The 18353-nt window shown below is 37.5% G+C and overlaps 1 protein-coding gene across 3 annotated transcripts in view; it reads left to right on the top strand.

Annotated features, from left to right (window-relative positions):
- The window catches only part of HPSE2 (heparanase 2 (inactive)), a 685113-nt gene that overhangs the window by 396353 nt on the left and 270407 nt on the right, over positions 1–18353 (top strand). The window contains exon 4 of one of the 3 annotated variants that reach the window (XM_068961586.1): positions 9568–9741. The exons of the other annotated variants lie outside the window; for them this stretch is intronic. Within the exon in view, the coding sequence (XP_068817687.1) occupies positions 9568–9741 (174 nt within the window). The remainder of the gene's footprint in view (positions 1–9567; positions 9742–18353) is intronic. 3 annotated transcript variants of the gene reach the window in all.

The following is an 18353-nucleotide window of genomic DNA, read 5'->3' as shown; positions in this document are numbered from 1 at the left end:
AGAGTTTCAGCTTTAGCATCATTCCTTCCAAAGAAATCCCAGGGCTGATCTTCAGAATGGACTGGTTGGATCTCCTTGCAGTCCAAGGGACTCTCAAGAGTCTTCTCCAACACCACAGTTCAAAAGCATCAATTCTTCAGTGCTCAGCTTTCTTCACAGTCTAACTCTCACATCCATATATGACCACTGGAAAAACCATAGCCTTGACTAGACGGACCTTTGTTGGCAAAGTAATGTCTCTGCTTTCCAATATGCTATCTAGGTTGGTCATAATTTTCCTTCCAAGGAGTAAGCATCTTGTGTATGTGTTTTTGTCTCATTATTCTATACTGCACTGATAATCTGCTGGTTGTATCCAATATACTATATGTCAGCCTATAAATTCCTTGAAAGCAAGGACCATGTCTCATCTTTGATTACACTCAATATCCAAATGACTAATTCAGTGTCAGTAACTGTTTGGTGACCTCTTTTCTTAACTATCTCCCTCCTTCCCTATATCAGCTCTTTATTGTTCCCTATTAGAATCACAGTCATTGGAGAGACACCCCATATTTCTCTATAAACATTTCTTTTCTCTGCATTATTTAGCTCTCAATCCCTTCACTCATGGGAGAGCTGGGTCTATCCCAGAGCCAAAATGATTTTAGGCTAGGTAAGAAGTGTACTTCTTACTGCCATACAGTAAGATTTATCACTGGTTCAGGGAGACCTATGCCAAAACCTGGTTAGTATGTCACCATGGCATCTTAAGAAATTTATCCCTAAGAAAATGGCTTTATGACTAAAGAAGCAGTTTTCATATAGTCCCTAAAACAAAAATACCACAACTGCCACCTCTACTATCCACCCCATCAGAACAACCCATATTCAGAGGCTCCACCACACACTTCTGCTCCTTCTCCAACTACCACCTATCTTAGGCCCTCTCGAGGGCAACCATCGTCATTAAAATGTGTTAAACAATGTTTTTTTCTTCCTCATAAAAGCAATAAAAACTCAGGAAGAAAAGAAAACTCTGCAAATGGTATAGAGAATAAAGAAATAAATATTCATCTACCCCCCATTAACTAACTTTGTTAAGATTGATGTTTTTTTACATGTACACACTTCAAATCCTATTTTTTTTAAAGAAATAAAATGTTACAGACATAGGTAAAGCAAATTTGAGTATTCCTCTCTAATCCCATTACTTTCCTTCTCAGCATAGAGGTAACCACTAGCCATTTCCCCTCACTTTTACTTTATATTTGCAAGGTACACATACAGGTGCAGAAGTAGCATGCTGTCCGTCCAGTTCAGTCACTCAGTCGTGTCCTACTTTTCGTGACGCCATGGACTGCAGCATGCCAGGCCTCCCTGTCCACCACCAATGCCCAGAGTTTACTCAAACTCTTGTCCAGTGAGTCGGTGATGCCATCCAATCATTTCATCCTCTGTCTTCCCCTTCTCCTCCTGCCTTCAATCTTTCTCAGCATCAGGGTTTTTTCAAAGGAGTCAGTTCTTTGCATCAGATGGCCAAAGTATTGGAGTTTTAACTTCAGTATTAGTCCTTCCAATGAATACTCAGGCCTGATTTCCCTTAGGATTGACTGGTTGGATCTCCTTGCAGTCCAAGGGACTCTAAAGAGTTTTCTCCAACACCACTGTTCAAAAGCATCAATTCTTTGATGCACAGTTTTCTTTTAGTCCAACTCTCACATCCATTCATGACTACTGGGAAAACAATAGCCTTGACTAGATGGACCTTCATTGGCAAAGTAATGTCTCTGCTTTTTAATATGCTGTCTAGGTTGGTCATAACTTGTCTTCGAAGGAGCAAGTGTCTTTTAATTTCATGGCTGCAGTCACCATCTGCAGTGATACTGGAGCCTAAAAAAAATAAAGTCTCTCACTGTTTCCCCTGTTTCCCTTTCTATTAGCCATGAAGTGATACCATGATCTTAGTTTTATGAATGTTGAGTTTTAAGCCAGCTTTTTCACTCTCCTCTTTCACTTTCATCAAGAGGCTCTTTACTTCTTCATTTTTTGCCATAACGGTGGTGTCATTTGCATATCTGAGGTTATTGATATTTCTCCTGGCAATCTTGATTCCAGCTTGTGCTTCATCCAGCCCAGCATTTCTCGTGATGTACTCTGCATATAAGTTAAATAGGCGGGGTGATAATATACAGCCTTGACATACTCCTTTCCCGATTTGGAACCAGTGTGTTGTTCCATGTTCCGATCTAACTGTTGCTTCCTGACCTGCATGAAGATTTCTCAGGAGGCAGGTCAGGTGGTCTGGTATTTCCATCTCTTTCAGAATTTTCCACAGTTGTGATCCACACAGTCAAGGTCTTTGCATAGTCAGTAAAGCAGAAGTAGATGTTTTTCTGGAATGCTCTTGCTTTTTCGATGACCCAGTGGATGTTCAACTTGATCTCTGGTTCCTCTGCCTTTTCTAAATCCAGCTTGAATATCTGGAAGTTCATGGTTCACATACAGCTAAAGCCTGGCTTGGAGAATTTTGAGCATTACTTTACTAGCGTGTGAGATGAGTGCAATTGTGCAGTAGTATGAGCATTCTTTGGCATTGCCTTTCTTTGGGATTGGAATGCAAACTGACCTTTTCCAGTCCTGTGGCCACTGCTGAGTTTTCCAAATTTGCTGGCATATTGAGTGCAGCACTTTCGCAGCATCATCTTTTAGAATTTGATATATCTCAACTGGAATTCCATCACCTCCACTAGCTCTGTTCATAGTGATGCTTCCTAAGGCCCACTTGACTTCAGTTTCCATGATGTCTGGCACAGGTGAGTGATCATACCATTGTGATTATCTGGGTCTTGAAGATCTTTTTAAAATAATTCTTCTGTGTATACTTGCCAGCTCTTCTTAATATCTTCAGCTTCTGTTAGGTCCATACCATTTCTGTCCTTTATTGTGCCCATCTTTGCATGAAATATTCCCTTGGTATCTCTAATTTTCTTGAAGAGATCTCTAGTCTTTCCCATTCTATTGTTTTCCTCTATATCTTTGCACTGATCACTAAGGAAGGCTTTCTTATCTTTCCTTGCTATTCTTTGGAACTCTGCATTGAAATGGGTATGTCTTTCCTTCTCTCCTTTGCTTTTTGGTTTTCTTCTTTTCATAGCTATTTGTAAGGTCTCCTCAGACAGCCATTTTGCCTTTTTGCATTTATTTTTCTTGGGGATGGTCTTGGTCCCTGCCTCCTGAATAATGTCATGAACCTCTGTCCATAGTTCTTCAGGCACTCTGTCTCTCAGTTCTAATCCCTTGAGTCTATTTGTCACTTCCACTGTATAATCATAAGGGGTTGGATTTAGGTCATACCTGAATGGTCTAGTGGTTTTCCCTACTTTCTTCAATTTAAGTCTGAATTTAGCAATAAGGAGTTCATGATCTGAGCCACAGTCAGCTCCCGGTCTTGTTTTTGCTGACTGTATAGAGCTTCTCCATCTTCAGCTGCAAAGAATATAATCAATCTGATTTCAGTGTTGTCCATCTGGTGATGTCCATGTGTAGGGTCTTCTCTTGTGTTGTTGGAAGAGGGTGTTTACTATGACCAGTACATTCTCTTGGCCAAACTCTATTAGCCTTTGCCTTGCTTCATTCTGTACTCCAAGGCCAAATTTGCCTATTAATCCAGGTGTTTCTTCACTTCCTAGTTTTGCATTCCAATCCCCTATAGTGAAAAGGACATCATCTTGGGTGTTAGTTCTAGAAGGTCTTGTAGGTCTTCATAGAATGATTCAACTTCAGCTTCTTCAGTGTTACTGGTTGGGGCATAGACTTGGATTACTGTGATATTGAATAGTTTGCCTTGGAAACGAACAGAGATCATTCTGTCATTTTTGAGATTGTATCCAAGTACTGCATTTCAGACTCTTCTGTTGACTATGAGGGTACATGTATAATGTATTTTCATAATGAATGTATAGTATTTTTTATGTTTTTGCACTTCATGTAAATAAGATCATAACACATGTATCATTCTGAAATTCACTTTTTTTTACCCAAGGTTTATTTTTGAGATGTTTCTCTTCCAGTACTTGTAGCTCTGGTTCATTCTCTTTAAACTACTTGTCAATTCTCATTGATGGACATTTAAGTTGTTTCTAATTTATTGTTAATGCAAACAACATTTCGGTCAAAATTCTTGATTTTAATCCGTATTCACTTGTGAAAAATCCTCTCTGGAAGGAGAAAGCTTTCAGTTTTTACATTTAGTATGCCATTGGCTCTAGATTTTTTAAAACTCTCTACTGAGGTATGATTGAAATATGAAAAGCTGTAGTTATTTAATGTACCAACTGGTTGTGTTTGGAGATAAGTATACTCCCATGAAAGCATCATTACTATCAATGCCATCATTTTTTGTCATCGCCAAACGTTTCCTCCCACTCCTTGTATTTTTGTTTAGGTTCATTCTTTTGTGATAAGGGCATTTAACATAAGTTGTGTTCTCTAAGCAAAAGTTTAAGTACACATCGGTATTGTTAATTAGAGGCTTTATGTTGTACGGTAGATCTCCAGAACTTATTTATTTCATTTTCTTTTTTTTTTTTAATTGAAGTATAGTTAGTTTACAATGTTGTGTTAGTTTCAAGTGTACGGAAAAGTGATTCAGTTATATGTCATCTGCTGATGTTCACTTAGGTATTTTTGAATTCGAGTTTTCTCTGGCTCTACACCCAGAAGTAAGATTGCTGTGTCATATGGTAGCACTATTTTTAGTTTTCAACAAAACGCCATACTGTTCTCCATAGTGGCTGCACCAGTTTACATTTCTTAACAATAGTGTAAGAGAATTCTTTCCCCCCCAACATCCTCTCCATCATTTATTGTATGCAGACTTTTTATGATGATCATTCTGGCTGATGTTTAGTGATACCTCATTATAGTGTTGATTTGCATTTCTCTAATAATTAGCAACATTGAGAATCTTTCCATGTGCTTTATTACCCATCTGTAGGTCTTCCTTGGTGTTTCCTGATGTCAAATTTATATGTCCATTCTTCTACATTTATGAATAGATATTCTGTGAAGAAGAGCTGTTTCTCCTTTTCCTTTTATTTATTTAGTGAATTGTATATTTATACAAAATGACTTTCAGATATTTATTTCATTCTGTGGGTTATAATCCAGTGCTACCATTATTTATTTTGTTGTTCAGATTGTTGTTCAGATTGGCCAAGGCAGGGATCCTTCAAGTTGACTCCTATGTCCTTTTAACATCCTTTCATCATTTTTTGAACATTCCTTGTTTTCTGGTACCACAAGATGGCCTAGGCTCTTCTCAGCTGTTTTTCCAAGGAACCCTGGTTCCTCTTATTAGAGAATTATGTTTAAAAACCGAGCTCTGGGTGCCAGGTGTGTTCATTGACACTGGAGTGTCATTGCTTCCAGACCTGCTCAATGGATAGGAAATGTGTGTAAATAATAAACACACCCACATATACACATAGTTTTGTATCTATTCATCTGTACATATATTAAAACCATGAGTTATACTAATACCTCCATTTCCAATCCATCTCCACAAGGCTTCTTGTAGCCTCTCCCCTTTCCTTATTTAGAACCTCTTCCTGTAACATAGATTTATTATTTGATTAATCAGGCCCCATTTGATAGGCATTTGGATTGTTTTCAGTTATTGATTACCAAAAAGAGTGCTGAGTGTTTATAATGGCTAAGATATGGAAGAAAATGAAATGTCCATCAACAGATGAATGGATAAAGAAGATGTGATATATATACACAATGGAATACTATGCAGCCAAAGAAATGAATAAAATGCCATTTGCAGCAACATGAATGGACCTAGAAATTATCACACTAAATGAAGTAAGAAAGGGGAAAGCAAATACCGTATGTTGTCACTTATGTTTGGAATCTAAAATGTGACACAAATGACCTTATTTATGAAACAGAGATAAACTCCCAGATATAGAAAACCAACTTATGGTGACCAAAGGGGAAAAGAGTGCGGGGAAGGGTAAATTAAGAGTTTGGGATTAGTAGATACAAACTACTATATATAAAATAGATGAACAACAAGGTCATACTGTATGGCACAGGAAACTATATTCAGTATCCTATAATAAGCCATAATGGAAATGAATATGAAAAAGAATACACATATACTTTGTTTATATATGTGTGTATGTATATATATATACATATATATATGTATAAATCACTTTCTTAAGAGTACATTTCTTAAAAGCAGTCCTAGCCGTTTTAATAATGTCAGTGTCTCTTTTACTCTTTTCCTATCATCATTTAGACAGAATTCTGATGAGATCCAGAGGTCTTACTATACTCACTGGCATTTTGTTTTTCCTTTAATCTAGTTAACTTGATTAATGCAGTAATTAGTCTCTAGCCCAGAGCCTTGTATTAATATAATATTGTAGTTTTTATTCACAATGTTTTCCAAGTCTCATTCACCTTCAACAGCTTCAGTCAAATTATCGGCATTTATGCTGATTTCTTTATAACCTAGTTAAGGTTTCATTCCCCTGACTAAACTGGAGATATTCTTCTTTGTAATAAAATTAGCTCTCAGCTTAGAGATAGCTTCACTCTGTGAAATGTCTGTGTTTTCCTCCTAGGCAATTCTCAAACTGTTCTCTCTTAATAGCTATGATTAAAATGCCCTACTTCTTATTGGTTGTACTCGCTAATTCTTATAGTTCCCCACTAACTGATGATGTCTCTCTGAATTACAAAAGGCAGAGGTAGTTCAGAGTTTGCCTCACTCTGTTTTTACTCTCAATTTTTTCTCCCTGGCTTCCACCAGCAATTCCTCTGTTCTTCCAGTTTCTATTGAATAGTCACCTGTGGCTCCTCAGTATTATTCATTCCAAACTGAACACTTAAGGTAAATTGACTATATGATTTAACTGCATTTCCAACCAGTCCATTCTGAAGGAGATCAGCCCTGGGATTTCTTTGGAAGGAATGATGCTAAAGCTGAAACTCCAGTACTTTGGCCACCTCATGCGAAGAGTTGACTCATTGGAAAAGACTCTGCTGCTGGGAGGGATTGGGGGCAGGAGGAGAAGGGGACGACAGAGGATGAGATGGCTGGATGGCATCACTGACACGATGGATGTGAGTCTGAGTGAACTCCGGGAGTTGGTGATGGACAAGGAGGCCTGGCAAGCTGCGATTCATGGGGTCGCAAAGAGTTGGACACGACTGAGCGACTGAACTGAACTGAACAGCATGTAGTAATAGAACATAATCTAGAGGGAATTTGCTACCATGAACAATGATAATTCAGGTTGGATTATACAGGGTGATATATAGGGTGAGGACAGCCTGGAAGTGATATTCAGTCAGTCAGTTCAGTTGCTCAGTCGTGTCCGACTCTTTGCGACCCCCTGAATCGCAGCACGCCAGGCCTCCCTGTCCATCACCAACTCCTGGAGTTCACTCAGACTCGCGTCCATCGAGTCAGTGATGCCATCCAGCCATCTCATCCTCTGTCGTCCCCTTCTCCTCCTGCCCCCAATCCCTCCCAGCATCAGAGTCTTTTCCAATAAGTAAAGTCTTCGCATGAGGTGGCCAAAGTACTGGAGTTTCAGCTTTAGCATCATTCCTTCCAAGAACACCCAGGACTGATCTCCTTTAGGATTGACTGGTTGGATCTACTTGCAGTCCAGGGGACTCTCAAGAATCTTCTCCAACACCACAGTTCAAAAGCATCAATTCTTTGGCGCTCAGCTTTCTTCACAGTCCAACTCTCACATCCATACATGACCACTGGAAAAAACATAGCCTTGACTAGATGGACCTTCATTGGCAAAGTAATGTCTCTGCTTTTGGATATAACCAAATGATCATAGTCCTGCTTTATAAGACTAAAAAACCTATGTGTCCACACTAAGTTGCTTCAGTTGTGTCTGACTCTGCGACCCACTGGACTGCAGCCCACCAGGCTCCTCTGTCCATGGGATTCTGCAGGAAAGAATACTGAAGTGGGTTGCCATGCTTGGGATTGAACCTGCACCTTTATGTCTCTTGGCATTGGCAGGTGGGTTCTTTACCACTAGCGCCATGTGGGAAGCCCTAAAAAATCTATAGCAGCTGCTAATGGAGCACCGTGGTCACTGTGTCATCTTTTGCAGAACTCCCTAATGACATCTTATGGAGCCCCACATGGTGTTGCACAGAATTCCATTTGAGAAACTCTGCCCTAGGGACTTGGATAATATATACAAGGATAATGTGAACCCCTGTAATTAATTATTAACCTAAAATTTTTTTTCAGTCTGTATACCACTGAAAAGTGTGTCATCCATATTTTGTGAAACAATGTACAAAAGGGCAAGTAAAATCTGGATATGTTTAAAAGAGGGGGAAAAGGCATGACAAATGAGAATGATCAGAACAAAGGCCAGTAGGGCAGGGATTCTGTAATAAATAGAACTGGATAGCACCCACAAAGAACTTTTTGACGAAAGTAAAGGGGCCTGAAGTTGGGGAAAAATTATGGCTGAGTTGTAGAGGCCTTGAATTGAAGAAAACAAAGGTCTTGAAAATCCACTAAGATTTTGAAGAGTAAGTGAAACTTATGAAATTGATTGGTAGAAGATGAATCTGGCAGTGTGGGAAGAATCTAGAAGTAGACAGGCAAGTACATTCCTGTGATAATTCATGCAAGTGGAAATAATAGCCAGAACCAGAATGGTGGCAATAGATGTGAAGAAATGGGATGGGTATTGGACATATGGTGAGTAGCTTTCATGATATTTGGGGTCAACCTGACAATGAACATATTTCTATTTGTGGTTATGGTATTAATATTTCTGTTTTCAGAAATATTAAAAATGTGAAATTGAGTGAATTTTTTGGGGAAATGTTTCTAGGCTGAGCTGTTTTCTGAAACTCCCCAGCCAGTCATCTTTCCTGGCCTTGCCTCCTGACACTGTTCATCTCATTTCATTTCATTAGAGAGTACAGATTCCCACAGTGCCAGATTTTCAGATTTTTTGAGAAGGACTGTAAATCTAGCTAGTTTGTGATATCTTCCCATTTCTAAATGTTAACAATTCAATTTTTTTAACAAATAAAATATACTATATCCTGTGTACTAGACTCGGTTGCCAATTTGTGACCTTTATCTGGAGTTGGGTATGCTGCTTTCAGAAATCACCTTGAAGTGAACCCTGAACCAAATGGTAATAGTCCCTTTTGGAAGACTCTGTATAATTCTTATTAGCAGGAAGCTCATAGAAACATTTGTTTTAGTAGTTAATATTTTTGTTTTGTTGGGATGTTGATTTGAAAGTTATAAGCCTTGAACCTGGACTGGTGATTCATTTCATATATGATATTATACTGGGATGACCCAGAGTGCTGGTATGGGGAGGGAGGAGAGAGGGGGTTTCAGGATGGGGAACACGTGTATACCTGTGGTGGATTCATGTTGACGTATGGCAAAACCAATACAATATTGTAAAGTAATTAACTTCCAGTTAAAATAAAATAAAAATAAATTAATAAAAACAAATTAAAAAAAAAAGTTACAAGCCTTTCTCTGCTTCTTCCCAGCCAGGTCTCTAGACAAACTTTATAACTTTGCTGATTGCTCTGGACTTCATCTGATATTTGCTCTAAATGCACTGCGTCGTAATCCCAATAACTCCTGGAACAGCTCTAGTGCTCTGAGTCTGTTGAAGTACAGTGCCAGCAAAAAGTACAACATTTCTTGGGAACTGGGTAATGGTAAGTAAGGATGTTATTTCCTCTGAATTGACAAGATAAAAGGTGGAAAATAAATTGGCTTGGGATATAGTCTCAGACCGTATCTAGTACATCCCAGAAAACACTGGGGTTGTTTGACCACTGAGTTGACCTTCCAAATAGTAAAAGACCAAACAGTTGGAGAGCAGATTTAGTGAATGCCACTATTTGCATCTACAGTTATCTCTAGTTGCCTTATTCCAAATATAGGGGAAATGCCATATGTGACAGAGAAGGCAATGGCACCCCACTCCAGTACTCTTGCCTGAAAAATCCCATGGATGGAGGAGCCTGGTGGGCTGCAGCCCATGAGGTCACTAAGAGTTGGACACGACTGAGCGACTTCACTTTCACTTTTCACTTCCATGCATTGGAGAAGGAAATGGCAACCCACTCCAGTGTTCTTGCCTGGAGAATCCCAGGGACAGAGGAGCCTGATAGGAGGCCGTCTATGGGGTCACACAGAGTCGGACACGACTGAAGTGATTCAGCAGCCATATGTGACTTATAATTAACAAATTGATGTTAAATCAGATTTAGCCTATCTGCACAGCCTAAGCTGCATTTTACAATGTGTCTCTCTGGAATACTGTTCCTGTAAGATGACCTTATAGTAATTCAAAAGAGTTTGGTGAAGTATATTCGGGAACTGATCTTCAGTATATGTACGTCTTGAAGGTTCACAATGCACATTAGCATATAACAGACTCTGTGAAGTCCTCCTGCAATGAAATCTGTGTAATGTTTTTAATCCAGCATTAAAAATTTTTTATTTCAAGATAGCATCTCTCTCTTTTTTAAAAAATTTATTTATTTTGACCAAGCTGTGCAGCATGCAGAATCTTAATTCCCCTGACCAGGGATTGAACCAGTGCTCCCTGCATTGGGAACATGGAGTCTTAACCACTAGACTATCAGGAAAGTTTCAGCCCAGCATTTTAAAAATTATTTCAAAAATAGGTTTTGGTTGGTTTCAGGGGAATGCATCCTGTGTAGTCACATAGGATCCCATGCTTAGAAGAGAATCATGCTTGATTTAATGCTCTTCTATTGCCATCTTATTTTTAAAATAAAGGGATCTACATTTTCATTTTGCATGGGGCCCTGAAAATTATGTAGCCAGTCATGTTTAATCATTGCAGTCTGTGTGTGTGTGTGTGTGTGTGTGTGTGTGTGTGTGAGACAGACCTATTATCATGTCATGGAACAGTGTTCCATGGAACACACTTGGGAGAAATACTGCCTAAGTCACACTATTTTTCCTAGTGATATGAATGTATGATTTGTTATATATATGATATTCTGTAAATTCCATGACTGTCTAATATTATTGAGTCAACTAATATGGATTATAATTAAAATTATGGATAATTTAAATTGGAAAATATTCTGATTCCCTAATTAAAAGACATTTTGGTAAATCTTAGAACAAAACAATTGAGTCTAATAAACCAAGAATTCTTTTAAAATTACTGTTACAAATTAATATTAACATTTTGGTCCATGATCTTGAATATATATATATAGCTAATTCATATTTGTTTGGAGTACTGTGTGTGTACACATGCACATGTGTGTTTTTATGTACTCTAGAATTTGAAATTCTCATAAGGAAGCAGGAGATGAGGATTTTTTTAGAACAAGTGTCTTTTTTTTCGTATCAGTAACCATTTATTGGAATGTAGCTCTCTCTTCCTTCCCTGGAGTCGGGGAAATTGGGAGAGTTAGCTACCAAATGGAGACTTGAGCTGAACTGAAGCTAATTTGGATACAGGGAGCATAACTAGGGTAGCCTGAGATTTTTCATCTTCCCAACCAGTCTAGGCATCATACATTCTAAGACAAAATCAAGTGTGATGTGGTCAGCTTAGAATAAGGCAAAATTATTACACAGCAGACAAAGATATTTACTGATCCCTTCCCATCCTATCTTCTATTTCATGTCAGAATATCCTGACATTCTTTGGTTTTTTGTGTTTTCTACTCATGACTACCATACCTTACCTTACCCTGTTCCTATGTTAGACTCTACCCAGCTTAGCTCTTTTCTCCAAACACAACAGAATACTGTTCAAACAATGCATTCTCCAAACAGGACATTAGAGCTCTCATGAGGGACAACGTTTAAAACGAGTGAGTGAAAGATAGTAAGGAGTGGTAGGGCCTCTAGTGAGCTACAGAATACATGCTCTGCCTAAACTATTTGTTTTCTTTCTAAATAAAATTTGTTTGTAAATGAATCTCAGCTGTATTGTAAAGTAATTATCCTCCAATTAAAATAAATAAAAAGAATCTCAGCTGGTTGTAGATAAGCACAAAACAATTAAAACTTACTTACCAGTGACTGATGGGAGTAATTCTTCCAGGGTTTTTGGCATCTCTGAATTTGGGGGCTTATTAAACTAAGTAAATCTTTAATTGATATAACTGAAGTGATTTGGTGGCAGGAGGTGGGTGGGGAGAGTATATGCATCTTTTTGTATATTTCTATCTGTTCCAAATAACTGAGAGTCTGCCTCTTTCCATCCTTCCCCCAAATTACGTTGAACAGTTTGGAGATGGTGCTAATTGCATTTTTTAAATGTTTAGTCACCTTAGCCACACTTGATTCTCATCATCATCTTTTTGGTGTCTCTTCAAGGATGAACAAAAACAAAGAATCAGTTTTGAGAAGGAGAAAAGGCATGGTCATAGATAAGAAAATAGGGATATAGATAGGAATAGATAGAAAAATAACCAAGGCCATGAATTTAAAAATTCAATAAGGTAGAAAGTATCTGGTAAGGTTTCTTGTGAGAATTTCCATCAAGGTAGATATAGATAGTTTTTTGAGTTTCTAGTCAAGAAGACTGGAGTTGGCCTGTTTACCCCCTTCTTCCTTTTATTTTAAAAGTTGCATTTTTATTTTTTGATATGACAAATAAGTAGTCTGCCCAACTAAACATATCTTTTAGGGTTTGAAGATTTATTTTGTAGCTTTTACTAGTTCATTTTAAACTACTGATAGTTTTTCTTACGCTAGCATCATATCCCTAGAGATATCTAGTGTATTCTGTTCACAACTATTCTATGTTGTATATTCAGGTCCTTGCCCCTCAAAATTATTTGGTCATCTTTCTGGCCTGGATTTGTCTCTCCAATCTTTTATCCATTTTCTTCTCTGTAACCTTATCTTTTTGGACAGATGTAATAGTTTAACTATTATATCCACATTTAGGGAGAGACAATAGAACTGGTCAGTTCTCTTATCACTCAACCTCCCATATACCTACATCCTGTTAATAAGTACTTTACAGTAAATCTGGCATTGAGAAAACTGAAGTAGATATTTCTTTGGTTGTTTCTCCTAGAGTAGCTAAACTTCAAGTGACTTACTTTTTTTCTTCTTTAAAATTGGTGAATAGTATGGGCTACAGACCATGAAAACAAAAATACACTCAATTTTAAGAGGTGAAAATTTAGTAAGCTTAGGATGTCAAAGTCTATGAAAGAATGACTTCCTTGATACAAGATTTTTAACAACTATGTTTTGTAGATATGAAATGTTTTCTTGCATGTCGTGTCTGACTGTTTGCAACCCCTTGAACTATAGCCTGCCAGGCTCCTCTTTCCATGGAATTTTCCAGCCAAAGATGCTGGAGTGGGTTGCCATTTCCTACTTCAAGTCACCACTTTACCTGCTTACTTTTTTCATTTCCCTCTCTCTGCCTGCTTCTCACCTTCATCAACTATCTTCTCTATTCTTTTTCCATATACTCCCATCTACATATATACTCTCAATAAGTTCATAGACCTATACAACTATTTCCACAGTCCAATTTTAGAACATTTCCGTAACTCCAAAAAGATCCCTCATGCTGGTTTTCAGCCAGTCTCTGTAACCATTCCCAGTCCCAGGAGACATTAATCTGCTTTTTGTCTTTTGTGGACATTTCATGTAACTGAAATCATATAGTATGTAGACTTTTGCATCTGTAGACTTCTTTCACTTAACATGTTTTTGAGGTGTATCTATGTTGTAGCATGTAAAAGTAGTTCATTCCTTTTAATTGCTGAATGCTCTTCCTATGCATGAATATACACATATATTCATACATATATACATGTATATATATATCACATTTGTTTTTCCATTCACCAAATTACAGGTATTTAGATTGTTTCTGTTTTTTGATTATGATCAGTAATGGTGCTGAAATATTCATTTACAAGTCTGTGTGTGGTTTTATACTTTCATTTCTTGTAAGATGATATCTCAGAGGGGAATGGAGTTGCTAGTTTGTATGGTAAATTTATGTTGATTATTGAACGAATTAACCACACTGCTTTCCAAAGTAGCTGTACCATTTTGCATTTTCCTCAGTAATGCATGAGGATTACAGTTTTTCTACATCTTTGCAAACACTTTTTATTGTCTATCTGATTAGAGCCGTTTTAGTGGGTTTGAAGTAGTATATTAATATGACTTTAATTAGCACTTTTCTAATGACAAGTGATATTGAGCATCTTTTCACATGCTTATCAACCATTTTTACATTTTCTTAGGTGAAATGTCTACTCAAATCTTTTGTCTTTTAAATTAGGTCATCGTATTATTTAGTTGTAAGAGTTTTAAATATATTCTGAATGAAAGATCTTTATCAAACATATGATTTGCAAGTATTTTCTCCCAATCTGTAGCTTATTTTATCATTTTCTTTATGGCATCTTTTGAAATTCAGATGTTCTGAATTTTGATAAAGTTCAGCTTATCAATTTTTTTGATATGTTTGCTTTTGATATTATATCTTTGCCTAATGCAAAATCACAAAGATTTTTTAACCCGAGGTCACAAAGAGTTTTTTTTCTATTTTTTCTTTTAATAGATTTGTAGTTTTTGCTTTTGCTTTTGGGAATAAGATACAGTAGGAGTTAAATTTTGAGTATGATGTGAAATAAGAATCTAAATTCATCTTTATGGCTATTAAATTGTCTCAGCATTGTTTATTTAAAAGATTTTCCTTTCCTTATTGAATTCTCTTGACATTTTTGTCAGAAATCAGTTGACCATAAATAGGCTTATTTCTGGGCTCAGTTCTCTTCCACTGATCTGTATGTCTGTTCTTGGATCACATTGTCTTTTTTTGATATATATATTTATTACAAAATGATCACCATGATAAGTTCAGCTGACATCCATCACCTCACATAGTTACAAATACTTTTATCTTGTGATAAGAACTTTTAGGATCTATTCTCTTATCAAGTTTCAAATATATAGTACAGTATGATAACTATAATCACCAGGATGGATATTATATCCACATGACTTATTTATTTTATAAAGTAAGTTTGTACCTTTTGATCATCCTCACCCATTTTGCCACCCACCCTCGCACCTGCCTCTCTGGTATAATAATCATGTGCTTAGTCACTCAGTCATGTCCAACTCTGCGACCCCATGGACTATAGCCTGCCCACCTCCTCTGTCCATGGGATTCTTCGGGCAAGAATACTGGAGTGGGTCACCACTTCCTACATGTGTGACTTCTTTATGATTTCCTGTATACAAGATATGTTGTAAGAATAAAGACGGTTTTGCTTCTTCCTTTCTAATTTAGATGCCTTTTATTTCTTTTTCTTGCCTAACTGCACTGACTATAATCTCTAATACAAATGTTGGATATAAGTGATAAGAGCACACATCCATGTCTTGTTCCTAATCTTAGGGGGGAAGCGTTCAGTATTTGAATTAAGTATGATGTTTTACCATTAAGCATTCAGTATTTTACCTATAAGTATGTAGATTTTTCTTAGATGCTGTTAAGCATCTCCCTTCTATTGAGGAATTTCCCTTCTATTCATAGTTTGTTGAGAGTATTTATCAAAAATGGCTGTTAGATATTGTAAAATAGCTTTTTGTTTTGTTTCTTTGTTTGTATCTGTTGAAATGATAATGTGGTTTTGGTCTTTTATTCTGTTAATACAGTATTTTACATTAGTTGGGTTTTGCTATTAAATCAACTTTGCATTCCTGGTATAAATCTCACTTGGTCATGATACTATAATACTTTTTATACATTGCTGGTTTCAGTTTGTAGATATTTTGTTGCATATTTTTGAATCTGTATTTATGAGAGATACTCATCCATAGTTTTCTTATGATGCTTTTGGCTTTGGTATCAGGGGAATATTGGCCTCATAAAGTAAGTTGGGAATTGTTCTTTCTTTCTCAATTTTCTGAAAAAGTTTGTGAAGGATTGTGCATTATTTCTTCCTTAAATACATTATAGAATTCACCAATTAATCCATCTGAGTCTGGGCTTCCTTTGTGGAAATAACTTTAATGACTGATTAAATGTTTTCACGCCCAAGGTAAGAGAAACCCAAGTAAGATGGTAAGTGTTGCAAGAGGGCATCAGAGGGCAGACATACTGAAACCATACTCACAGAAAACTAGTCAATCTAATCACCCTAGGACCACAGCCTTGTCTAACTCAATGAAACGAAGCCGTGCCTGCAGGGCAACCCAAGACGGGCGGGTCATGGTGGAGAGGTCTGACAGAATGTGGTCCAGTGGAGAAGGGAATGGCAAGCCACTTCAGTATTCTTGCCTTGAGAACCCCATGAACAGTATGAAAAGGCAAAATGATAGGATACCAAAAGAGGAACTCCCCAGGTCATTAGGTGCCCAATATGCTACTGGAGATCAGTGGAGAAATAACTCCAGAAAGAATGAAGGGATGGAGCCAAAGCAAAAACAATACACAGTCTGAAGCTCCAGTACTTTCGCCACCTCATGCAAAGAGTTGACTCATTTGAAAAGACTCTGATGCTGGGAGGGATTGGGGGCAGGAGGAGAAGGGGATGACCAAGGATGAGATGGCTGGATGGCATCACGGACTCGATGGACGTGAGTCTGAGTGAACTCCGGGAGATGGTGATGGACAGGGAGGCCTGGTGTGCTGTGATTCATTGGGTCGCAAAGAGTTGGACACGACTGAGTGATTGAACTGAACTGAAATGTTTTTTGGGGTTATAGACCTATTCAGATTTTCTTTTTTTTTTTTTTTAATTTGGGTTTCGTAGTTTGTGTCTTATCTAAAAAAATTTTTCATTTCGTCTAGGTTGTGTAAATTTGGCACAAAGTTGTTCATTTCTTGGTGGTGATGTTCACTTGCTGACTTGTGTCCAACAGTTAGCGACCCCATGGACTGCAGCACACTAGGCTTCTCTGTCCTTTACTATTTCTCCGAGTTTGCTCAGATTCATGTCCATTGAGTCGGTGATGCTGTCTAACCATCTCATCCTCTGCTACCCCCTTCTCCTTTTGCCTTCAATCTATCCCAGCACTGGGGTCTTTTCCAGTGAATCAACTCTTCATATCAGGTGGCCAAAGTATTGGAGCTTCAGCTTCAGCATCTGTTCTTCCAGTGAATATTCAGGGTTGATTTCCTTTAGAATAGACTGGTTTGATCTCCTTGCAGTTCAAGGGACCCTCAAGAGTCTTCTCTAGCACCACAGTTTAAAAGCATCAATTCTTCAGCACTCAGCCTTACATTCCTGTAGCTTCTTAAAATTCTTACAGCTACCCATTCCAGGATTCTGGCCTGGAGAATTCCATTGACTGTATAGTCCATGGGGTCACAAAGAGTCAGACATGACTGAGTGACTTTCACTTTCACTTTTCACAGCCTTCTTTATGGTTGAACTCTCACATCCATCCATGACTACTGGAAAAACCATAGCTTTGATTATATAGACTTTGTTGACAAAGTGTTGTCTCTGCTTTTTAGTATGCTGTCTTGTTTTCTCATAGCTTTCCTTCCAAGGAGCAAGTGTCAGTAGTCCCTTATCCTTGCAATTAATGTGAGGTCCTTAATAGTATTTCCTCTTTCATTCCTAACTTTGGTCATCTGTTTCTTCTCTCTTTATTTTTTGGTCAGTCTAGCCAAAGGTTGTATCAATTTTGTTGATCTTTTTAAAGAACCAACTTTTACTTCAATGGATTTTTCTCCTTTATTATATCATTGATTTCTACTCTAATTTTTATTATTTTCTTTCTTCTTGCTTTGATTTTACTTCCCTCTTCTTTTTCTCTTTTTTTAAAGAGAAAAACTTAGATTATTGACTTGAGATCTTTCTTATTTTCTAATATAGGAGTCTGTAAGGCTGTTAGCACTGTTTTTTTATTCCCAACCAATAAAGAAGTCTAACATATACGTAGCAGCAGAGCTTTTTTCCCCACAAGGTCTGTCTTCTTGGCTTACAGCTGGCCACCTTCTCACTATGTCCTCACATGGTCTTCCTTCTGTGTGTATATCCCTAATGTTAACTTTTTAAAAAACTTTTTAAAAGAATGGTTTTAGGTTCACAGCAAAACTGAGAAGGTACAGAGATTTCCCATATCTTCCATGCCCCCACACTTGTGTAGCCTCCCCCACTATCAATATCCCTCACCAGCCATTTCCTTCTCCTTGTTACAGTTGCTGAACCTATATTATACATCATAATCACCCAAAATTCATAGTTTACATTATGGTTCACTTTTGATGAGTACATAGTATGGGTCTGAGATGTATAATGACATGTATCCATTATTATAGTATCATGTA

The sequence above is a fragment of the Capricornis sumatraensis genome, chromosome 23, assembly GCF_032405125.1.
Source record: "Capricornis sumatraensis isolate serow.1 chromosome 23, serow.2, whole genome shotgun sequence".
In the NCBI taxonomy this organism is placed as follows: domain Eukaryota; kingdom Metazoa; phylum Chordata; class Mammalia; order Artiodactyla; family Bovidae; genus Capricornis; species Capricornis sumatraensis.
The sequence above is the reverse complement of the archived record's forward strand: the minus strand, read 5'-3'. Positions and strand labels throughout refer to the sequence as shown.